The sequence below is a fragment of the Halichoerus grypus genome, chromosome 1, assembly GCF_964656455.1.
Source record: "Halichoerus grypus chromosome 1, mHalGry1.hap1.1, whole genome shotgun sequence".
Taxonomy (NCBI): Eukaryota; Metazoa; Chordata; class Mammalia; order Carnivora; family Phocidae; genus Halichoerus; species Halichoerus grypus.
The window spans coordinates 200,126,414-200,150,338 of record NC_135712.1 but is presented as its reverse complement, the minus strand read 5'-3'; the positions used below and the strand labels follow the sequence as shown (position 1 = coordinate 200,150,338).

The following is a 23,925-nucleotide window of genomic DNA, read 5'->3' as shown; positions in this document are numbered from 1 at the left end:
CTGGAAACCCAGCTTCGCTCTAAGGGGCAGTCTTTTCATCTGTTCAAATGGAAGTGATAACATAAACCGTATACAAAATACCTGTGAGAGCCAATATAACTAACCGTGGCCACAGCAAAGGGCTACCAATGGTGAGAGTAAACAAACAGCACATAAACCTAAGTGTAATTCCAGGGTCCTCAGGACACATTCATGTGCATGGCTAGATAACTAAAAGAGTAAGCCTCCCTAAAGTCTGCCACCAAACATTAATAAATGCATGAGTACTGAACCCCACAGGCATGGTTTGCTTCCCAACTGGACAGTTTACTTGCTCATATATGACCTCAGGCAATTCATCATCTTTCTGCCCCCATCTTTTAGTCATAAACTAGGAGTAGACTTTATATCCACCTCACAACAGTAAACTAGTCTAGATGATGGGGATCGGGGGCGGCCACACCAATGATTATAAAGCACGTGGAGACCTCAGGAGAGGTGCTGTTTTTGCGCAACAGCAAAAGAAAGGAGAGAGCTCTCAAATACCAGATTAGTTCATAATAAATGAGAAGTAATTCTTTCAATCTATGACCAAAAGAATAACTATGAAGATACATTTATACATATATTTTGTTTTTTACATCACGTGCCTACTGGGAATGCTGCAAATGTGTAAAACACCTAAAACCCAAACTATATTAACATACTTAAAAAGATACAGGTCACATGGGCCCAGGTGGCTCAGTCAGTTGAGCAGCTGACTCTTGTATCAGCTCAGGTTTTGATCTCAGGGTCATGAGTTCAAGCCCCCAGTTGGGCTCCACCATAGAAAAAAAATACAGGTCAGATGGTAACTACTCTTGTCCTGAACATAATGTACAGAGCAGTTGAATCACTGTTGTCCATCTGAAAATAATGTAACATTGGAGTGTAACAACTACACTCCAAAAAATTTTTTAAATGGCACCACAAAAAAAAGGAATAAAAAAGAAAAAGTTCATCCGTTAAGCATCACTCAGGAACACTAACCAGACATTCTTGACCCTAGCTTCAATCATTAGCAAGATATCCTGAGACAGCAGCACACCAATAAGACACCCTATAACCAAACTCCAAAAGAGATCTGGTCAGATAAAACACACACAAAACTAACATCATTAAGGAAAACTTTCCTAGGTCTTCTTCACAAGAATTATTACAAAATCCCCAGAAAGAGTTTAATCACGCAGCTTTGTCACCACCGAAGGTGGGAGAGCAAGTAGCAACGAAGGGGAACTCCTGGAGCCCCCGCAGGGACCCCCCGCAGGGACCCTCCGCCCCCTCCGGCCAACAGCCTTTCCACCTGTGCAACTTTGCGCTTCAAACCGTACAGGCTCCCTGCAACTCGTGCCACCGTGACATTATAATCCCCTATGATATATTGAGGTAACAAACACAAGGCAACACACTAAACGTGAGTGAGCAAAGTTTGGGCTTGCGCAAAACTAGAAGCCAAGCAAAACCCAGCAAAGCAGCTACGTGTTGCCTCAAAACCAGACAGCCCAAAAGCGGCAGGAGTGGACAGCATGCTCTCCCCCGCACTCTGGAAAACCCAGACAGCTCCAAAGCAGGTTCTAGAAGCGGCGGCTTCCCGGGGACGCCGGGCCAGGGGCCGCCGCGGCGCGACCCCGTCTCCCGGCAGTGGTCACCCGGGGCCAGAAGCTGGGTGGGGACACGAGGGCGCCGGCGGGGGCGCGGCCGGGGTGGGGGTGGGGACGCGGCGGCCCGGCCCCCTCTCTGGGCTGCGTGCGGTCTCCCGGCCCGCACGGCTGCTGGACAGCGCCCACGCCCGCGCGCCCGTGTCCCCGGCGGCCCCCACCCCCGACCTCCCGGGGCCGCGCGGCCGGAGGCCCGAGCCGGGGCCCGCGGACAGGCGCCGTGGGGACACGCGCGGCGGTACCTGTGGCGGCAGCAGCTCCCAGGCGGCGGCGGCGGCGGCGGCGCTGGCGGCGGCGGCGGCGGTGGCGGCGGCGGAGGCGGCGGCGGCAGCGGCGAAGGCGGGGCGCGGCGTGCGCGCTCCCGGCCCGCGGTCCGGTGCGTGGTGCCCGCCCTCTCTCTCCCGGCCGCCCGGCGCCGGCGCAGCTCTCCGCCCCTTCACCTCTCACCTCCTACCTTTCCCCTCCCGCCCTCACCGCCCCCCGCACGTGCTCCAGCGGCGCGCACATGCGTAGTCGAGCCCCGCCCGTGGCTCCCGCTCGCCCCCTGGCGGACGCCCGCCACGCCACCCGGAGGGAGGGAGAGGTGGCGGTCCTGGGAGGGGCGGGGCTTGAAGATGGGGCAGGGCCCTGTGGACCGCACCGGGACTTGACAGCACCTCCCGGAGAATTACCAAGAACGTGCGCAAGATGCCTAGGTCCCCGTTTAAAACAGCAAAAAATTAAAAACAACAATACAGATGCACAACAAATACAGATGGATCGAATAAATTCTGTCCATTTCCCTACAGCCTTTTTTTTTTAAAAGATTTATTTATTTGAGAGAGAGAGAGCACAAGAGTGGGGAGGGTCAGAGGGAGAAGCAGACTCCCCACTGAGCGGGGAGCCCGATGTGGGACTCGATCCCGGGACTCCAGGATCATGACCTGAGCCGAAGGCAGTCGCCCAACCAACTGAGCCACCCAGGCACCCTCCCTACAGCCTTTCTAAAGGACAAGTTTTATGAATACTTACTGATGTTGAAACCTGTTCCTGAAAGATGGTTCAAAATGAACTGTAGAGTACGATCTCATTTTTATTGAAAGCCATCCACAGAGAAGGAAGGGTCTGGGTGCTGCTGATGTGTAGTGGGTGGATATATCTGGGTTGCAGATTTAGGGTTTTGGGATTTTCCCATTCTCCGACGGGCATTTAACCATTTTACACGGACTGTGTCTTTGTTGGAATCGCATAGCTGCATCCACTGAGCGTTTACTCTGCCGGGTGCTGAGCTGAGCACTTATCTGAGCATCCCGAAAACCCCGAAGGAGGTCTCCTTACTGGGTCTCATACAAGGGGAACGGAGGGGGGCTTCACCCGCTGTGGGGACACGGGTCCCGGCCCCCCCAGCGCTGGCCAACCCGGGATGCTACGCGCTGAGACTGCCCGGGGTCCGCACTCAGGGACCTCGATCGCAATCCCTCGCCCTCAAGGGACCGGGTCTCGAGTGTCAGGGATCAGCCCCGCCCCAACCCCGCTGCCCTGGGCACACTCAGCTCAGCCGCACCCACCCCAGGCAGACCCTGCTCCTGCCCTCAGAGGCCGCAGCTCTGGGATGGCATAAGGTGTAGACATAGCCACAACTCGAGGTGGGACTCAGAAGCGGCCCTTCTGCCGGTCCAGCCCCCTGCCCCCTTCTAAGCCTTCTTCAAAGAGACATACCCCCTCCTTCACACCCATTCATTTCCACTGGACTCAGGACCACCTCTCCAAGGCCACCAGTGTCTTGACTCTCTCCCTGCCCACCACACTATTGTCAGAGGGAAATTAAACAATAGTGGGGACAACTGGCCTTGGTCTAAAGTGGCCTTTAAGATTTTGCCCTGTATTCAGGATTGGCTTCTGGTTTCAGATGGGACTTTGGAAAGGGCACCTGGGGAGAGTACTAGAGTAAAGTCATTACAGTTGATTATTTCCTTGTTCCCTTCTTGGTGAGTGGTCGGATCATACACACAGCCCTGCCCTCTGTCGAGCAACTGTGGTGTCTCCCTGGAGGGTGAGTGCACTGCCCTCTCCATTGGCAACTTTGGCCACCTGTCTGGCTTTGGCCAACAGAGTGTGAGTGAACATGACCTGCATGGGCCTGGCAGAAGCTCTGAGAGCCACTGGCTGAGAGAATGAGCCTCTCATTCTCTCCCTTAGCCAGGGGGACAGCAGTGCCACATTGGGACTGCTCCTTCCAGCTGGGTCCCAGAATGAGAGGTCATGGAGTGGAATGGAAGCAATGACCCACAGTTCCAAACATGTAACTTAAATGAAGAATATGTCTGTGCACTGGGATTTGGAGGCTGCTTGTTACTACAGAAGAGTTAAGTGGTGGAATCAGGGTCCTAGCCTTGGTTTTTTAAAATAAACTTTACCTGTTTTAAGCATTCAATGATTTCCAGTATACGCGAAGTGCAACCATCACCACATTCTAACCTTAGAACATTTTCATCCGGCCAAAAAGAAACCTACTGGAGTCATTTCCCATTCTCACAGCCAGTCCCATGGAATAGTGTGCTATCAGATCTTTTGTGTCTGGCATGGTGTTTTTGAGGTTTATCCATGTTGTAGCATGTTGCAGCACTTCATTCCTTTTAATTGCCAAATAGCATTCCACTGTAGAGCTGTACCGCTTATTGTCTGTCTATCCATTCATCAGTTGATGGATATTTTGTTTCCACTTCTGGGCCATTATGAATAACACTGCTGTGAACATCCACATACAAGTGTTTATGCTTTCATTTTTCTTGGGTATATACATGGGAATTGAATGGCTGAGTCATATGGTAAATCTATGTTAAGAAACTTCCAAACAGGAGCGCCTGGGTGGCTCAGTCGTTAAGCGTCTGCCTTCGGCTCAGGTCATGATGCTGGGGTCCTGGGGTCGGGCTCCTTGCTCAGCAGGGAGCCTGCTTCTTCCTGTCCTCCCTGCTCATGCTCTCCCTTGTTATCTCTCTCTTTCTCTCAAATAAATAAATAAATAAAATCTTAAAAACAAACAACCAACTACCAAACTGTTTTCCAAGGTGGCTGCACCATTTTACATTCCCACCAGCAATACCTGAGGGCCCCAATTTCTCCATCTCCTTGCTAACCCTTGAAATTGTCAATCTTTTCACTACAGCCATTTTAGTGATTACACAGTGGCATCTCATGGTGGTTTTTATTTGTATTTCCCTAGTGGGTAATGATATTGAACATATTTTTATGTGCCTGTTGGTCATCCCATGTCTGCTTGGGTGCGATGTTTGTTCAAATCTTTGCCTATTATTTTTTTTTATTTATTTGACCGAGAGAGACACAGCGAGAAAGGGAACACAAGCTGGGGGAGTGGGAGAGGGAGAAGCAGGCCTCTTGAGGAGCAGGGCGCCCGATGCGGGGCTCGATCCCAGGACCCTGGGATTATGACCTGAGCCGAAGGCAGACGCTTAATGACTGAGCCGCCCAGGTGCCCCTCTTTTGCCTATTATTTAACTGGGTTGTCTTCTTAATGAGGTGTAAGTTTTTTATATATTCTGGACACAAGTCTCTTACGGTATATATGATTTACAAATAATTTTGTAAAAAAATAGAATGATAGCTATTTCAAAAATAAAGTACTAAAACTGGCACAACAAAGAAAAGTTATCATATATAAAGACCAATACCAAAGAAGTATTTTTAAACTACCTCCAAAAAATTACTTGACCTTGACCAATGCAAGTCCTAATTCGGGAAAAAATACACTAAGAATTTCAGTGCATACAAAAGGTAGCAAATTCCTCAACATGGTTTATGAGGCATATATTGCTCTTTTTTTAAAAAAAAGATTTATTTATTTATTTAAGAGAGAGAGTATGGAAGGGGAAGAGAGAGAGAATCCTCAAGCAGACTGCCTGCCAAGTGCGGAGCCTAACGTGGGGCTCAAACCCAGGACCCTGAAGATCATGACCTGAGTCAAAACCAAGAGTCAGATGCTCAACTGACTGAGCCACCTAGGTACCCTGAAGCATATATTGTTCTAATGCTCAAACACAGCCAAGCTAACGGATAAGCAAAAAATTATAGTTCATGTTTGCTTACAAATACAGATTGCACAGTATCTCAATAATATTAATTTAAAAATCTTAGCAAGGGGCGCCTGGGTGGATCAGTCGTTAAGCGTCTGCCTTTGGCTCAGGTCATGATCCCAGGGTCCTGGTATCGAGCCCCACATTAGGCTCCCTACTTGGCGGGAAACCTGCTTCTCCCTCTCCCACTCCCCCTACTTGTGTTCCCTTTCTCGCTGTGTCTCTGTCAAATAAATAAATAAAATAAAAAATAAAATAAAAATAAAAAAATAAAAATCTCAGCAAGCCTAACATAAACAGCAGGTTATAGAAACTACAACAAATACCAGCAAGAAAAAGCTGTAAAAGGAATTTAGGGCTCACACAACAGAGAGATGCTCAACACATCCACAGGATAAATAGTGCCGTTACCTCAGTGAGGCTGAGAAAGTACAGAGTTCACTAATGATTACTGGTTAAACGCTAAGGGCGGGGGGGCAGGAGATTGAGGAGGAGCATTTCTTTTTCCTTTCCCTTCCCAAGGTTATTTCACTGACTTGATAATTTATGTATTTTAAAAATTAAGAATTACTATAAAAATGCTTCCTATTCTCGGGGCGCCTGGGTGGCTCAGTCGTTAAGTGTCTGCCTTCGGCTCAGGTCATGATCCCGGGGTCCTGGGATCAAGCCCCGCATCGGGCTCCCTGCTCTGCGGGAAGCCTGCCTTTCCCTCTCCCACTCCCCTGCTTGTGTTCCTGTTCTCGCTGTGTCTCTCTGTCAAATAAATAAATAAAATCTTAAAAAAAAAAAAAGCTTCCTATTCCCTTAAAAACAGAAATTAAGACAACAAATACCTTCACATCACTCTTAACAAATTTCAAAATGCTGACTAAAGTTATTCAGGGGAAATAAACCACTGGAGCTATGTCAAACTAAAAAAACTTTTGCATAGCAAAGAAAACCATTAACAAAATGAAAAAACAACTGACTGAATAGAAGAAATTTTTGCAAATAATATATGTGATTAGGAGTTAATATCTAAAATACATTAAAAAAACTCCTACAACTCAACACCACAAAAAAAGTCCAATTAAAAAATGGGCAGAGGACCTTGAATAGACATTTTTCAAAGACACCCAGATGGCCAACAGACTCATGAAAAGATGCTCAACATCACTCACCATCAAGGAAATGCAAATCAAAACCACAATGAGGTATCACTTCACACCTGTCAGAATGGCTAGAATCAAAAACACAAGAAATAACAAGTATTGGGGAAGATATGGAGAAAAAAGGAACTCTCAGGCACTCTTGATGGGAAGGTAAATTGGTGCAGCCACCACGGAAAACAATATGGAGGTTCCTCAAAAAATTAAAAATAGAAACACTATAACACTATATGACCCAGTAATTCTACTTGTGGGTATTTACCCAAAGAAACCAAAAACTCTAATTTAAAAAGATAATGCACCCCTATGTTTATTGCCGAGATATGGAAGCAATTCAAGTGTCCATCGATAGATGAATGGACAAAGATGTCTTTCTCTCTCTCTCTCTCTCTCTCTCTCTCTCTCACACACACACACACACACACACACACACACACACACACACACACGCTGGAATATTACTCAGCTATAAAAAAGAATGAACTGGGGCGCCTGGGTGGCTCAGATGGTTAAGCATCTGCCTTCGGCTCAGGTCATGATTTCAAGATCCTGGGATTGAGCCCCACGTCAGGCTCCCTGCTCAGTGGGAAGCCTGCTTCTCCCTCTCCTTCTCCTGCTCCCCCTGCTTGTGCTCTCTCACTCTCTGTCGAATAAATAAATAAAATCTTAAAAAAAAAATGAACTACTGCCATTGGTGACAACACGGATGGACCTAGAGGGTACTATGCTAAGTGAAATACGTCAGAGAAAGACAAATACCATATGATTTCACTTATATGTGGAAACTAAAAATAAACAAAAAACAGAAACAGATTCATAAATCCAGAGAACTGGTGGTTGCCAGAGGGGAAGGGGGCAGGGGGATGGGCAAAATAGGTGAAGGGGATCAGGAAGTACAACTTCCAGTTATGAAATAAGCAAGTCACAGGGTGCAAAATACAGCATGAGAAATTTAGTCAATAATAGTGTAATAACTTTGTATGGTGACAGATGAGAATTACCATTACTTGTATGGTGGTATTTCATAATGTATGTAACTGTCGAATCACTATGTTTTACACCTGAAACTAATAATGTAAGTTAACTATACTTCTATAAAAAAATTTTCCCTATTTAAAGGAAAATAAGCAAGGTTGGCATTATTTGTAGATGTTAATATCTGAAAAAGGAAAACAAGAAAAAATATCTAAAAATTCAGGAATCTCAATTAGAAAATTATTAGAATAGTTTAGAAAAACTGTAGAATAAGTTAATACATTTCAAAAAGTCAACTACATCCCTATGTCAAAGACACCATAGTAAAATCCACAAAATCGGGGGCGCTTGGGTGGCTCAGCTGGTAGGCGTCCAGCTCTTAATCTCAGCTCAGGTCATGATCTCGGGGTCATGGGTTCAAGCCCTGTGTTGGGCTCCACACTGGGTGTGGAACCTACTTAAAAAAAAAAAAAATTCCACAAAACCAGATTTCTTTTCCAATAAAATAAAAAAACATTTAATAACAGGGTATTAATTTCTTCACTAGTTTTTTAAATAAAATTACACAACTACAATTTAAAAAACGAGAGCAAAAAATCCTTGAAGGATACTTTACAGAGCTTGATAATGTGCTGGTGAAATTCATCTGGATAAATAAGCAGGCAGATATCCTTTTAATACAAGCTCTTGAGAGCAGACATATACTAACCTTTCAATACCTACTAAGAACAAATTTCAGAAAAGCTCAATTTTAAGAACTTTACATATAAATAAACCCAAACTACATAACAAGAAAGGATCACTACTTTTCAGTAAATACTGTTGGGCTATTTAGTTACTAGCACGAAGACAAATTACTGTAGCAAATTCTAAATAAGTTAATTTGAGGGGCACCTGGGTGGCTCAGTCGGTTGAGCATCTGCCTTCGGCTCAGGTCATGATCCCAGGGTCCTGGGATCGAGCCCCACATTGGGCTCCTTGCTCAGCGGGGAGCCTGCTTCTCCCTCTGCCTGCCGTTAACCCTGCTTGGGTACTCTCTCTCTGTCAAATAAATAAAATCTTTAAAAAAAAACAAAAACAAACAGTATTGCCTCCATAATTTCTTCCCCAATTCTCTGCTCCCTCAACAAAACAAAAGTAAAAGTGATGAGGAAATAATCACTCTTTCCTGTGACCATCAGGCTGTCACCGTCCATTACGTGTGCTGTAATCATTGTCTTCTCCACTGTGTCACAATACTTAAGTGCCTGTTGCTTAGCCCCCATCAGAGCACCTCTTAATGGCCCCTTATATAAAACAGGCGGTCCACAAATATTTCTTGAACTAATGCATATCAGAATAGAAAACAAATCTTTCTGAAGATAAAATGTTTTTTAAAGTAGAAAAACATATACATGAACAAATGATAAAATCCCTTCCAAAATATTACAAAGAATGGATAAAACAAGGTTGACCCCAGGTTCTAATTGATAAGTGATTAAGGGTGAGGAATACATTCTCCACACATGGGAAAATAGAGAGAAAATCATATCTTCGTCATTAATGTCCGTTTTCCCACAACTCTGCACAACTATTAAATTAGTAAAAGATAAGTTAAATCCAACGTTGGTGGAGGAAAACTTATAGATCACTGTTAACTGGCTCCATCATTCTGAAGAACAATCTGATACCATATGAGGGCCAGTCCATGTTTTGTTTTGTTTTTTTAATTAAGTAGGATCCACACCCACCATGAGGCTTGAACTCAGGACCCGAAGCCAAGAGTCACATGCTCTACCAACTGAGCCAGCCAGGTGCCCCAATCCATGCTTTAATTCAGAAATTCCACTTCAGGGAGAAGACTAAAATTTCATCATCCCTCACTTTCACAGGCCCCTTCCCCTGCTTTATTTTTTATTTTTTTTAAGATTTTTTTTTTTTAATTCATTTGACAGACAGAGACACAGCGAGAAAGGGAACACAGCAGGGGAAGGGGGAGAGGGAGAAGCAGGCCTCCTGCAGAGCAGGGAGCCCGATGCGGGGCTCGATCCCAGGACCTTGGGATCATGACCTGAGCCGAAGGCAGACACATAACGACTGAGCCACCCGGGCGCCCCTTATTTTTACTTTTTAAAGTTTTTTTTTTTAGTAATCTCTACACCCAATGTGGGGCTCGAAATCACAACCCTCAGATCGAGTCACATGCTCTACAGACTGAGCCAGCCAGGTGCCCCTTCCCTGTTTTACTTATAGCACTTAACACAGTCTAACTCTACATAGATTACTTCTCAATTTGTTGCAGGCAGGGACCTGCTTTGTCATGGTCATACCCTCACTGCCTAACAGCAGCCTGCCATATAGAAGGTATTCAATATTTGCTGAGTGACTGAATGAAAGTTCTAAGGAAACAAGTATCTGCCCCCACCTCCAAATAAGTACGGTATATAAAATTCATAGGGCACCTGGCTGGCTCAGTCAGTGGAGCATGCGGCTCTTGATCTCAGGGTTTTGAGTTCGAGCCCCATGTTGGGCATAGAGATTACTTAAAAATAAAATCTTCATAATATTTTTTAAGATTTTATTTATTTGAGAGAGAGATAAAGCACCCGACTGTGCACCCAGATGCCCCCCAAATAAAATTTAATGAGATTAAAAATAATAATAAAATAATATTCGTAACATAATTTATCATTACAAACCCCAGAACCTACACGTTCAGAGAATAGCTGAGCAAATTAGAATAATGACACCATAAAATGCTCAGTAACCATTAAACATTAAAATTTAGTGAACTCAGGGATGCCTGGGTGGCTCCGTTGGTTAAGCGTCTGCCCTCAATTCAGGTCATGATCCCAGGGTCCTGGGATCAAGTCCCACATCGGGCTCCCTGCTCAGAGGGGAGTCTGCTTCTCTCTCTCCCTCTGCCCCTCCCCTCTGCTTGTGCTCTCTCTCTCTCTCCCATTCAAATAAATAAAATCTTATTAAAAAGATTTAGTAAATTCATTTATAAATTAAGTGAAGAAACAGAATAGCAACATTCGTATCACGTAAAAAATGTTCTGGGGTGCCGTGCCCATTCAGAATTGTAGCTCAGATGAAGCTGGTATAAATACTGAAGAGTATTCATAGAAGAATCATTAGTTCTTCAATAATAACTTTCTCAAGTTACTTGTACACATAATTTTCAAATATTCTATCAAGTCTGCGATATTTCTGGGAAGAAAAGCAGCTACTGTTACTGGTTATCAGTGAGATAACCAACATAATAGTATGACTTGAAAAGAGGAGTGATGAATTGTTCCCTTTTACGAAAACTAAAAAATGTGAAAAGTTAAAATTAAACAATAGATATGAAATTTCCTTAGTCCCTGCTGATCAGTGTAATTGTTTCATTTCGAATTCATTGCAGTATAATTTGCATATAGCAAAAATGTACCCAGTTTAAGGGAATGCCCCTGGTGTCTACTCTGAGGCGATCCTGACTGACGGGCTGAGTGTGGCATCTACAGGATGCTGGGGCAAGAGCTCACCTCTTTGGTCTTCACAGGTGAGGGAGGAACTTGCAAGGCTCCATCCCACCTGGCAGCAAGAACACTCCTGACCCCTCTCATCAAGCCAGGAAGCCTCATGTGCCAGGGACCCCAGAACCAGGAGGAAGTGAAGCTGTGAACCAAGTGGGGAGCCTGCCCCTGGGTTCTGGGAGGCTCGGTCACCAAGTGTGGACTTCAGAGTCGGGCTCCACTACCTACGGCCGGCTCTCCAGCCTTGAGCACGCTGGCCAAACCTCTTTAAGCCGGTTTTCTTACCGGACTGAAGGGCAAATACCTCTGCAGGACGCAGGTGAAAATTAAATGAGACAGTCCATCACTAGGAAGCCACAATACGGGGACTCTCCTCATGCCAGCCATGATTACCCACGGTGTCCCTCCGGGGCCTGCCACCCGGGGCTGTCTCCTAGCTGGCACGTTCATACCCACTCTGGCTCTGAAAGGCACAACAGCCAAATGGGCAGTTGAGGCTAAAGCGTATTTAATGAAAGGCTCCCGGCACCACTTTCACCCGGTTTCAACATGTGGCGTCTCTCTCCGCAGAGGCCGGGTTGCTATTTCCTCTGTTATCCTAACAGCCCGGGGAACTAGGACATGCCGTCAGAGCCCCTTTCCACAGCCCCGCCCCGCCCCGCAGTGAGGCTGTTGGTCCAGGCTGAAATGCCACTTCAAAGGTGTACAGATCCATTCCGACCCGTCGCTTTATCTTTCACATCTGAAAACGGTCCAAGGTCGCTCTGTATGCTCCTCAATCAGGTCACAGAACAGCAGGAGACATCCCTTTGGCAAAAAAGGACACACTTTTGTCCTGTATCTTGTACTGGTAAGTGAGGCTCCCGTCCCGCTGGGCTGTGGGCTGTGATGGTGTCCGCCAGAGGATCCTCAGCTACAGGGACAAGGAGAATGAAAGAGAAGCAGCCCCCAAGTACCCGCCTGCTCCACCACCTGCGACCGAGGCCTCGAGGAGGTCCCGGTCATGTGCCATGCAGCATGTGACCCACTTCGAAAACAAAGCTTATTACCAGCTAACTAAAACTAAAGACTCCCCCCCTCCGATACAGGAGTGATACCTGCCCGTTACAGAAAATGTGTAAGAGAAAGAAAAAGAGAAACAGCCATCCAGGGAAAAACCACTGAAGTAATTTGGTCTTTTTTCTATGTGTGCTTTTGTGGGCTGCACTGATTTTGAGAATCGACTCAGTACCTTCCAACCAGTACAGGCTCGGGAAGGCTAGAGGTTTATTCTGATGTCTCAATGCTAGGCAGGCTAGAATGCTCCAGGGGACTGGCCACAGAGAACCCTCTCCGAACCCTCTCCTCCCGCTGTGCACATAGGTACTACCCCACGGCTTCTCGGGGCTCGCCCATTTGTTGTCTTTTCTGACTCTGCGCCAAAACTCCCACCCATGCCTAATGGGTCAAGAGTGGTCAATGTCAAGTTAACCTGGAAGCCATGGTGGGGGTGTGGCAGGAGATTCCAAAAGAAAAGTTCCAGAAGGCAGAGAACCATGGCAGCCCCTTGGGAGGAGGTAGAACCTGACCTCCCTCACAAGGCAGGACTCTCGGCTTCTGCCTGAGTTCTCCAACATTCTGGTCAGAGGCAGCAGCGGGGGCGGCAGCAACCCCAGCCATGGGTATGGTCCCCCCAGGTTTGTATTTTAAAAGGAGCAGCATTGACCTGAGTAAACAAAGCCTTCTGTGGCCCTGCAGAGGCATTCTGCTGTCGGACAGCAGGGGCCCTGCATTCTGCTCCAGACGGCGGTCTCCTTTTTAGGAAGTTCTGCTTCGATCACAAATGGAACCACCATGGAAAATGTGCACTGGTGTGTGAGGCTAGCCCCATCTGAACAGACTGTCTTGCATTCACACAACTCCTGAGGTTTCCCTTGCACCCGAAGGAACACCCCAACCAGAGAGCCCCTAGGGCCTGACACTATCCCACGTATGGTCTCGGCTCAGGTGCAGAGGCAGCAGCTGGTGCCCCATGAGCCCCTGCTCACCTGTCCATGCACGTCCCTGCAGAAGCCCGTAGCCAGGCCCTCGGCCCGCAGGATCAGGTGGCTCTGGTGACTAAGGCCATTCAAGAGGATGTCATTCTCCTCGTCCTCGCCATCTCCACTGTCGTGTACCAGGGCCACGATGTTTCCCTGCAACAGAGAGTCAAGATGAGAACCTGCTCCTCCAGGCAGGGCCATGAGGGAGCACTGGGCTTTCGGTGCCTCCAATCCCCTGCATGTCTTCACCCTGATCAACCTTCATGCTGCTACTACTGGGAAGGACCCTTGCCTGTGCTCCAGGACCCCAATTCCAGCCTCGCCAGCACATCCAACCTATCCTGCCAGCTCAGTCCCTCTTAAACCAAGCTCAGCTCAGCCTGTGGTCCTCCATGTTAGCAAAAAGTGCCACCTTTCTGCCAGGCTCCTGAGTGCTCAGCAAGCGCCAGACTGCAGCGGGGACCAGAAGGGAGCAGTGTGGGCCCTGGAGACAACACAGGACACAGGCCAGGAGAAAGGGGAGCACGGGGGGCTGAGGGAACACAGGGAAGAGGCATCATGTCTGGCCCAGCGGAGAGGGTCAGGAGGTGGACACACATGAGCAGAGTTAGAAGGGCAAGCAGGAGTTAGCCAACCAGAACCGAGGGGGAGGTCGACCCATTGAAGGGGATACCCTGAAGAGTAAGTCCTTTCAGAGGTATAGCATCCAGTTGTTCAAAAGAATGAAGCAGACCCGAGTGCTCTGTTCTTGGGCCATGGCAGGTGACCAGCGACGTGAAGAAAAATGCAGAGAGGGGCGCCTGGGTGGCTCAGTCGGTTAAGCGTCTGCCTTCGGCTCAGGTCATGATCTCAGGGTCCTGGGATCGAGCCCCCATCGGGCTCCCTGCTCCGCGGGAAGCCTGCTTCTCCCTCCCCCACTCCCCCTGTTTGTGTTCCCTCTCTCGCTGTGTCCTCCTCTGTCAAATAAATAAATAAAATCTTAAAAGAAAGAAAGAAAGAAAGAAAGAAAAAGAAAAAAAGGAAGAAAGAAAGAAATTTAAAAAAAGAAAAAAAAAGAAAAACGCAGAGAGACACACACACATAAAACACGTTCACAATTGCACAAACTCTCTGGAACAATATTCACATCGGGAAAGAGACCATTACTTTTTATTAAAGTACTCTTTGTGCTATTCATTTTTGCTTTCTTAAACTATTCTGAAGTTTTACTTTTTCAACTAAAAGAGGTATTTTTACAAAACGAGGGTGGCAGTGGGCCACGGAGCAAGCTAAGCTGCAGGCGGTGTGCGCACTTCGGTGTCGCTGATCGCGCCCTCCGCGCCCCTTCCGTTCCCTCCCCCTCCCGTTCTCTCCACGTCGCCCGGCCCCGGAGTTCCCCCGAACCCAGCTGCCAGGCAGGCCCTTGCACACGGGAGGTGCGCAACATGCCCTGCTGGGGACACACAGCCCCGGCTGACTCCACTAGCTCACGCCAACCGCTGCCCAGCAACGCGGCCTGAGCACACCGCGCTGAGGGCCGCAGGCTCCTACCAGGGGCGCCATCACATGCTGAGGAGCGGCCGCCGGGGGCCAGACGCTGTGTGGGCGTGCTGCAGGCTTCATGTCACTGAACTCCTGCCGTTGCGTTCCCGTGAGGCCGGCACCAGAGCCATTCCTATTGTATAGATGGGTCTACTCCCATTGTTTAACTCTCTGTTTTGGCAAAATCCCCATTTTTGCCTCATCATTTGACACTAAAGATCAGGTCCTATACTTGCATCGCATCACACAATTTTTTTACAGCCGTTTATATCTCAACTGATCTTCAAACGCCACAAGAGAGACAATGACCTGTCCCAGGACACGAGGCAACGTATGCCAGAGCTGGGACTTCCGCAGAACCACACACGACAGGCCACAGTCAAGACAGTACCGATCAACCTTTTCATTTTGAGGCCTTTATTTTTTAGCAGCGGCAAGTAGGGGAGTGGAGGATGGCAGACCAAAAGATTTCTGGGGCTACCAGAGTAAAGCCAAACCCCCAGGCAAATACACAAGAAAGATCACCGCAAGCAAGGGAGGTGTGGACCCATCTGGGCCCATGGAGGTCACAGGCGGGAGCATGGAGAGCAGGCTGATCAGTACCTTTCGTTCCCAGCACACGGCCACTCTGCAGTAGTGGATGAAATCCAACACAGCCACCGCCCCCAGGCCCAGGCTCAGCAGCACACTGAGGTCGTCCACTAGCAGCACCGGGCACCTCCACGCGGCCTGTGCGTCATCCACGGGCTTCAGAGCCTCTCGGACAAACTCATACAGGGGCTGCAGGTTCCCAGCATCGGCCTCCCTGGAACATCAAGCAAGGGTCACCAGAGAGTTCATTCTCTCTACAAATGTTTATCTGGGACTGAGCAGCACCACAGGAAAGGGCTGGGGGTGGGGTGGGGGGGCAAAGAACTGGATCACAGGCCTTGGCCTAAGGGGCTCCTGATCTGGTTGGAAAGAAAAGGCATGCATTCACACATGAGCAAGTTGTACTTCAAACACTCCTTGAGGCCTAAGAGGTACAAAGCACTGTGCTAGAAACTGGAGGACATAAAAATAAACAGGCTCTCGGACCCTCAAGAGACACCATGCAGCCCCTCCTCCTAAGAGCTTAAGGCATCGAAGATTAATCTGGATTGGGCAGGCAGGAGAAGCCTTCCCGGGAGGTCATCATGGGGACAAAAAGCTAAACAGCAATTCAGGTAACCTAGCGCTGAGGGACGAAGGCCTAAGGGCTGCTTGTGTACCTAACAGATTCCACCTGTTTCTGAACAAGTTGGCCCAGCTACCTCCGCCTCCCCAATGACTACCCTTGGTGGTCACTTCCCAGCAACAGAGGCTCAAAAAGCACCTGAGCAAAGGGCCTCGGCATGTGCCCATGCTCCAGGTCCAAGCCCCGCTAACAGCAAGGACAACCTCCCCCAACCCGGGGGTGAGGTGTAACCAGGCCCATCATTCAGACGAAGACAGCCAGGTTCGGAGATGGTAAAGGTTGTGTGCGAGATCACATGCATAGGGTCAGGGCACGGGGCCTTCTGACCATACTGCTTTCCATCCACCGCATCAGGCTGAGTCTGAGAGAGGGGGCGGCAGGGAGAGCTCCCGTAGGGACTCCTTCGTGGTGGAGGAAGAAGAGCACCCAGGTGGGGAGTCCGCACAGTTATGTTTGTGGCTGGCACTCATCAAGGACAAGAAACAGGAAAACCAATCTCAGAATAGCAAACCCAGGAGTCGATGGACTTTTTCTTAAAGAGCAACAGTAATATTTTAGGCTTGTGAGTTCTATGGTCTCTGTCTCAACTACTCAACTCTGCCGTTGGAGTGCAAAACAGCCAGGAACAATATGCGAACAAATGAATGCAGCTATTCTAATAAAACTTTATTTACAAAAACAGGTAGCTGGCCCATGGGCCATACTTTGCTGAGCCCTGTATCGAGCCAAAAACAGAACAAAGGTGTGTGCAAGGGCTCTGAGCCAGGGTTGGAAAAAACACCGTTCTGCCATACTCCCAGCAAATAATGCTTTCTGTAGCCTTTGGGTCATCCATATGCCCTCTGGCCCATGATAAGAGCCAAGGGCTTTTTGATGAAGCCACAACACCAGGGAAGTGTCTGCCTCCTGAAGCCAGCTCTGTCCCCCGACACGCCACACGCCAGGGAGAAGGAATCACAGGGCAAGCCTGGTCTGGGCCTCCCCACCCCCTGGGTACTTCTGGCCGGGGCTGCGGGCTGACTGACCTGAGGAACTGCAGGGGGTGTGGCTCCGCCTGAGCCCGGAAGAAGACATCCACCGAAGACTTCAGACCCTCGAGGAACACAAGTTGCCCGCGTTCCCGGGCCGCAGTCAGGCTGACACCCTAAACAACACAGGAGAGAGTGAATCACAGTGCCTTGCAGGGGATCCCACCCCATAGGCCAGACTCCAGCTCACAAAAGGGCACAGGACACATTCTAAGCCCTGCAAATGTGCACCTGTCCACCTTCGGATGGGGCCCATGCCTTCTTTCCACTGTGCGTTCCTAACCCACAATCCCCACTGTGCTCAGGTGTGCCTTTACGTTTAATTGTCACTTGGTAAAAAACTGATGTTTTGCTCACATATTTGTTTTCATGACGGCTCAATGGTTTTAATTTGCAATAGTATCAGGAAGTGTATCATCAACTTTTCTAAAAGTATGTATTTACAAAGTTAAGCACGTTTAAAAACGGTAATAATGACAATAAAATGGTGGGAGAATGACCAAGGTCTGAAACATGCTGGCTGCAGAAGAAAGGGCCAGATGTCGGCTTCGAGTTTCACAAACCCTTTCGGGAACGCCTCAGTGGTACAGGACCTCAGAGCTGCTCTGAGGCTTTCAGGAACATAGCTCCAAGATCGGAACGGCCAGGCTGCCGGCCACACAGGGAGATCCAGGTTCTCCTTCTCTGCCCTCTTCCTCAGAGGGCGGCACTCCCACGAGAGCTGCGGCAACATGAACTCTCGACGCACTAGTTCGGGGGTGGGCTAAGTTTCTCTGCATAGGGCAAGACAGGCTTTGCAGGCCATAGTCTGTGCTGTCACTACTCAGCTCTGTAGAATGACAGCAACCACCCACGACTCATAAACAAACGGGCCAACCCCTGCTCTAGACCAGACCTTTTTTTTTTTTAAATTATTTTTTATTTTTTATTTATTTTTTTAAAAGATTTTATTTATTCATTTGAGACACAGAAATACAGAGAGAGAGAGAGAGAGAAAGCATGAGCAGGGAGAGAGGCAGAGGGAGAAGCAGGCTCCTCGCAGAGCCAGGAGCCCGATGTGGGGCTCGATCCCAGCACCCTGGGATCATGACCTGAGCTGAAGGCAGACGCTTAACAACTGAGCCACCCAGGCGCCCCTAATTAACTTTTTTTTTTTTTTAAAGATTTATTTATTTATTTGAGAGAGTACATGAGAGGGGGGAGGGTCAGAGGGAGAAGCAGGTTCCTCGCTGAGCAGGGAGCCCGATGCGGGACTCGATCCAGGGACTCCAGGATCATGACCTGAGCCGAAGGCAGTTGCTTAACCAACTGAGCCACCCAGGCGCCCCCTAATTAACTTATTTTTTAAAATAATCTCTACACCCACCGTGGGACTCAAACTCACAACCCCGAGATCAAGAGTCGCATGCTCTTTGGATTGAGCCAGCCAGGTGCCCCTAGACCAGAACTTCTTTTTTTTTTTTTTTTTAAGAAATCTCGCACACGTAGTATTTTATTATAGACAATTTAGTTTACAAATCTTTATACGCTTTAAGGAAAACAATCCGGCATCATAAACATAAAAATTTCAATATGCGAAATTAAATTTACAACGAGAAAATAAGCATGAACTTATTTTTGCATTATGTGGTTATTGCTACACTACCTTTATAATTCCTATCCGGAGTCCGAAAATGTAGTCAAGCCCTAAAAATGTTAGACCAGAACTTCTTAACATGGCTCTTCATGACCTACCCGATTACGAAGCTCTAGAGTCACCTGATTAAAAGGCAGATCCTTGAGCGCCACTCCAGACCTCCAGAACCAGACGCTTTACGGGCAGGGCCCAAGAATCTGCATTTCAACAAACACCCAAAGACGGATACAATCTAAATATGCAACCCACTGCTCTGTCTGCGCAGACCCAGGTCACACGGAGCTCTTCACACCGCTCATGCCCCTTGACCAGGTCACAGTTGTGCATTCTCACCCCAGTGTCCCCCACTGCGCAGCGCCATTAGCTCCACGGTCACCCCGGCAGACAGAAAGACTCCTGTTCGTCCCCTCTGCCCTTGCTCATTACCATTCTACTAATGGCAGTTCAGTAATACACCAAGAGTATGGAGGCGCACACTCTAGTCCTTCACGTGCCCAGTCCTGTGCGGGCCATTCCTGCTGTGTCAATGATGATTCAAAGGTAACAGAAAAAGTAGCCCATCTGGACATGAGTGTACACCAGTTTCTCATCCAGAAACACAGATGCTTAGGATCAGAGACACATGCTTCACAGACCTGGAATGTAATGTGTTCTTAACATGACTGCTCTCCCTGAGCTCATGCTCTGACCTCTAACCCAGGAAATTCTTCCTTCTCAGCAGAGGATGGGAAAGTCTACCCTCCTCTCATCCTCTCATTTGTTTCTCCCCATCAGAGTGACATCGGGCAGTGACATGGCCCAGCAGGAAGACTGGCATTTCAATGATCACTGCTAATGGGTAGCCTGCTTCTTTCCCCCTCTGAGGCTGGCCTATTAAAAACAAAACAAAATAAAACAAGACCAAAAAAACAAAAACAAAAAAACAAAACAGTAAGCCCCTCTGGTCACAGGTCATGGGCGACGGCCTAGGTAGGCCAGAAGGTTCACCAGCCTCTTGGCCATCTTATTCTTGCCCGCCCATATCTGATAAGATGAAGGGCAGGCCAAGATCAGATAAGGAGCAGGTGACAAAAGCACCTCTCCCCACATTTGGGTTCTAAGCCCTAAGCTTAGGGAGACAGTAGGAGGCATTCAATTTGGTGGTAGACCAAGCTGTGATCAACCGAGCAGGACTAAGATTAAAGCCCACACTGAGAAGGAGAAAATCTTAACTGGTCCAGAGTCAGTAGAGCTGCATTTGATTAACAACAGATGTGGTTCTATAAACTCTAAATTAATAAAACAGGTAGAGTTGCTGCCTTAGCCTTTCAGATAAGGGATTCAGCACCCCGTGATTTCCCCAGTCACTCTCTTGCTAAGTTCTCTACAACCCACACAGGGGAGACCAGTCTCGGCCCCACTCACACCTGCGTGACCCACATACTCAGGGACTGCACCTCGGAGGTCTATGATACTTACCAACTTCTGTCCCACGATATTGTAGTGACTGAAGGACTGGATGAGTGCCACAAAGCAGACTTTACAATTAGCTAGCAAACAAAACAAACAGATTTTTAGTGACGTCTTTACTTACAATCAGTCTCATATAGTTCATACTTTTGGAAACAAAAGCACTGGGCCAGGTCTAGACAGACTCAAGGGGCCCTGCAACCTGACATACCCAATTTCATTCTAAGATACACATTTTCTCATATATAGTAATTATATCTTATTTCATTGAACCTGAGATGTACTTCTGTTATGTGTATTACTAGGTACCTTATTTTGTTCGATTGTCAATGAATTGTGGTTTTTAAAAAATAATATTTTGGAACGCCTGGGTGGCTTAGTCGGTTAGGCATCTGCCTTCGGCTTAGTTCATGATCCCAGGGTCCTGGGATTGAGCCCTGCGTCGGGCTCCCTGCTCTGCGGGAAGTCTGACTTCTCCCTCTCCCTGCCGCTCCCCCTGCTTGTGCTTGTGCTCTTCTCTCTCTCTCTCTCCCTGACAAATAAATAAATAAAATTTTTTAAAAATTAAATAAATAAAACATAATATTTTTCTGTTTGCTGTTGGTGTATACAGAAATATAATTGATTTCTTTTCAACTGTTCTTATATCCAAGAAGTTATAAGGGGAACACAAAGAAACTCTAGCTACCTTACTAAACATAATTAGTTTCTAATAATTTATCTGTAGATTCTCTTGCTCTTTCAGTGCTGACAATAACACCATCTGGAAAAGAAAACAACTTTCAAAGCTGTGAACTATTACAACTAAGAGTGCCAAAAGTCTACCCTCTATCCTGGCCTGGCTCAGCAGGAGCTCAAGGAGAATCAGTTGATAAATGAGTCTTTTTTTTTTCATTTATCTGTTTTCTTCTTCTAATCTACTTCCGTCTATAAATTGCAGTGGCCCTGCAGTTTTCCTCCCGACGTTCTTTAGGAAGCATCTACTGGCTAGGCAACGTGTCAATGGGTCCAGGGCCCAAAGACCTCAAGATACACAAGGACTGAGGAGCAACAAAATCAGTAGGCCACATAAGAGACTCAGTGAGACTGTGCGCACACTTCGTGGAGAAGGGAGGATAGGACACAGATAGAGAGAGAACTTACCACCCTTTGGGATGGATGGGCAGGGAACAAGATGGTCAGTAACCTGTTACCTAATAAACAGCCACCTGGCTACCCAAACACCAAAGCCCTGGTTGGTTAATACTATTCCCATTGCGTTTTCCCTTAGGTTTCTTTTTCTATAGCATCAATGAGTCCTATACCTTTGAGGTAGAAGGAGAGAAAGTGGTGCACAAGGAAGCTGCCGTCTGTCTTGGCATCACAGAGGAGAGTCAGTTTTCCCTACAAGTTAAGAGGAACACAAAAAGGTGAATTAGACTCCCTGGAAGGAAGTCGATATCTACACACACATACACAGATTACCAAAAAGAAAATAAGTCAAAATTATGGAAAAAAACAACACTTAAAGTGATTGCTATTAAGTCACTTATTATGGATACGCATATCTCAGCTTCCACCTTCCCAAGGCAAACAGAGAATAAAGTGCCTCCTCTTCCTCATTCACCTTGGTACCTCAGGGACCAGTCCTGGGAAGAACGAGATCCTGAACGAAAGAAGCTTCTACCATCAGAATCCAACAAAAATCACAGCCTGCCACGATTGGAATGCACCTTCAAAAAACTAATCTGATCCAACTTCCTTCCTCTTTCTAATTCTGATACCAATTCTGTCCAATAGGGTGGGGGACAGGGGAGTAGCAGTAGTTGACAGAGGCCTCCAGTAACAAAGTTCTCATCCCAATGGCCCTGGACACTGCTCCAGGCAGAGCTCTGATCATGGAAAGTCCTGGAAAGACCTCTAAAGATGGTCTCCACAGGGGCTGGCTGTCCTGCTCCAGCCACCTCTAGTTCCCTGTCGGTGAAAGGGGAGGTCGGGATCAAATGGCATCAGATAGGGCACTTCCATGTTGTGACTTTTTTTCACTTATAAAATATGAAAGATGGCACTATCAGACCTTGAGAGTTACCTCCAGTGCCCACTTTGATCCTCCAGTCCTCCACTCTGGCCCTGGCTTGAGCGCTCTGGAGGTGCCCAGATAACTAGCAAGGTCGCCAGTGCCACCTGCAGGCTTGGGCAGCTGACACCCACAGGGTCTACTGAAAACTGTAATTTGCCTGACACCGTGGGTTCATAAAAAGTCCTGAAACATCTGGTGTCTTGGCTGCCTGGAGGAGCTTACCATTTCCTTAGGAAGACAAGGTTAAGTTCCTGGGAGAAGTAACGCCGGGCTTAAAATGTGAAAAATTTCGGGATGCCTCGGAGTGCGGGAAGGAGGGTGGAGAAAACAAAGTGGCGGAGCTGTTGTGTCCAAGGCCGACTTGATACAAGCCAACGCTGGCTGAGAGCAACTTGGAAGAGCACCATTCAAGACCATGAGGAGGAAGAGGGGGAGCAGCGCTCACTGTGACCCGCACAATGCCGCAGGGCCAGAGAGAGAGACTCGGGGCGGTTAAGAAGCTCGTCTCCTGGGAAAGGTGGAGAATCGAACTCCCGACTCTCAGGCAACCTCCTCTGGGCGCCGGGACCCAGTGAGCACGCACAGGGCCCCCAGTACACGTCTGTGAACGTAAGCCAATGCACAGCTGGTCAAGCTTCCCGGGCACTTCCGAGGGTACACACGGCCTTCGAGAAGACGCTCACCTTTCGTAAGCGCCCGCGCCCAGCCCAGTTTCCGGGTTGGCCCTCCCCGGACTACAACTCCCAGGCGCCCTTGTGCCCGCGGCCGTCGCGTCTTTCCCACGGCTCCGCGTGCGCTTCATCCGGGGATGCGGTCTCCCGCCACGCTCCGGGACCCGCCCCCTTCCCACCGCGCGGCGTCTAACCTGCTCCGCCCTGTCAGGGGTGATGTTGAGAAGGTTATTGAGTTCCGGGAACATTCCGAGCTCCGGGCACGAGCGTCCCGGACCGGGAGTTAGGGCTGCAGCGGGGACGACGGAGACCGAAGAGCCACACACCACTCGGGCCCGCGCGGGGGAAGCGCGCACGCGCAACGCTGCTTCCGGGCGCCGCGTGGCCAATCAGGCGGGCGCCTGGACCTGGGCCGCTGCCGGCGCACGCGCGAGGGGGCACATCCGGCCGGGGTGGTGGGGGTCTTGGCCCTGCGGCGTCTTCTTGAGGGTCCGCCGCGCCCTGCAGTGGCCCCAGATGCCCCGCGCGACGGGTGTCTTCCGCCTTCCCTTGGCCTTGCTCTCTCCCAGCCCCGGGCCTCAGGGCCGTACAGTCCGCCCTTCCACACGAGCCTGTTGAGCTCCTGCTGTGTGTCCCCCAGGTCTCCAAGCTCAAGCTACGTAGGGAGCGAGATGGGTGAGGATGCCCGCCCTTTCTCGCAAAGCAGAAAACAAACGTAATAAACGCGGAATTGTATGTGGAAAAGTTATTGGGAAAAAAGGCAAAAACTGGAAAAGGGAGTAATGGGGTAAAGGTAGGTTCAGAATTAAAGAGGTTGTCAAGGTCAGCGCACTATGAAAATGTGATTGGAACACACCTTGCATGCTCCTACTCCGGACTTCTGCACCAGCTGTTCCTCCCTCCTGGAATGCTGATTTCCCAGATACTCAGAAGATTAAAAAAATCCCCCACTTTT

General features: G+C 48.4%; 2 protein-coding genes across 5 annotated transcripts in view; both read right to left on the bottom strand.

Annotated features, from left to right (window-relative positions):
- The window catches only part of SCAP (SREBF chaperone), a 68,763-nt gene extending 66,673 nt beyond the window's left edge, over positions 1-2,090 (bottom strand). For both annotated transcript variants that reach the window (XM_036078799.2, XM_078078718.1), the window contains exon 1: positions 1,919-2,090. The gene's annotated coding sequence lies outside the window, so the exon portion shown is untranslated. The remainder of the gene's footprint in view (positions 1-1,918) is intronic.
- A 9,770-nt stretch (positions 2,091-11,860) lies between these two features.
- Positions 11,861-23,348, bottom strand: ELP6 (elongator acetyltransferase complex subunit 6). 3 transcript variants are annotated; one of them, XM_078078715.1, is made up of 7 exons: positions 23,165-23,348; positions 21,545-21,623; positions 20,250-20,320; positions 17,153-17,271; positions 15,515-15,716; positions 13,397-13,543; positions 11,861-12,176 (listed from the first exon to the last, which is right to left on the bottom strand). In XM_078078715.1, the coding sequence occupies exons 1-7, from the start codon at positions 23,216-23,218 to the stop codon at positions 12,099-12,101; spliced, it is 750 nt and encodes a 249-aa protein (XP_077934841.1). In that variant the 5' UTR covers positions 23,219-23,348; the 3' UTR covers positions 11,861-12,098. The 3 variants fall into 3 exon arrangements, with proteins under 3 accessions (XP_077934841.1, XP_035934778.1, XP_035934788.1); XM_036078885.2 differs by having other exon boundaries at positions 11,861-12,282; positions 23,165-23,346; XM_036078895.2 differs by lacking the exon at positions 23,165-23,348 and adding an exon at positions 22,522-22,955 and having other exon boundaries at positions 11,861-12,282.
- Positions 23,349-23,925: the final 577 nt, after the last annotated feature.

What these genes read in the sequence shown, in the direction of transcription:
- ELP6 (XM_036078885.2), bottom strand. Translation starts at nt 23,218, where the DNA reads ATGTTCCCGGAACTCAATAACCTTCTCAACATCACCCCTGACAGGGCG. An exon ending in CACCCCCTGCAGTTCCTCAG is followed by an intron (nt 15,717 to 17,152) that starts GTCAGTCAGCCC and finishes TTGATGTTCCAG; the next exon opens with GGAGGCCGATGCTGGGAACC. An exon ending in CCGTGTGCTGGGAACGAAAG is followed by an intron (nt 13,544 to 15,514) that starts GTACTGATCAGC and finishes TCTCTGTTGCAG; the next exon opens with GGAAACATCGTGGCCCTGGT.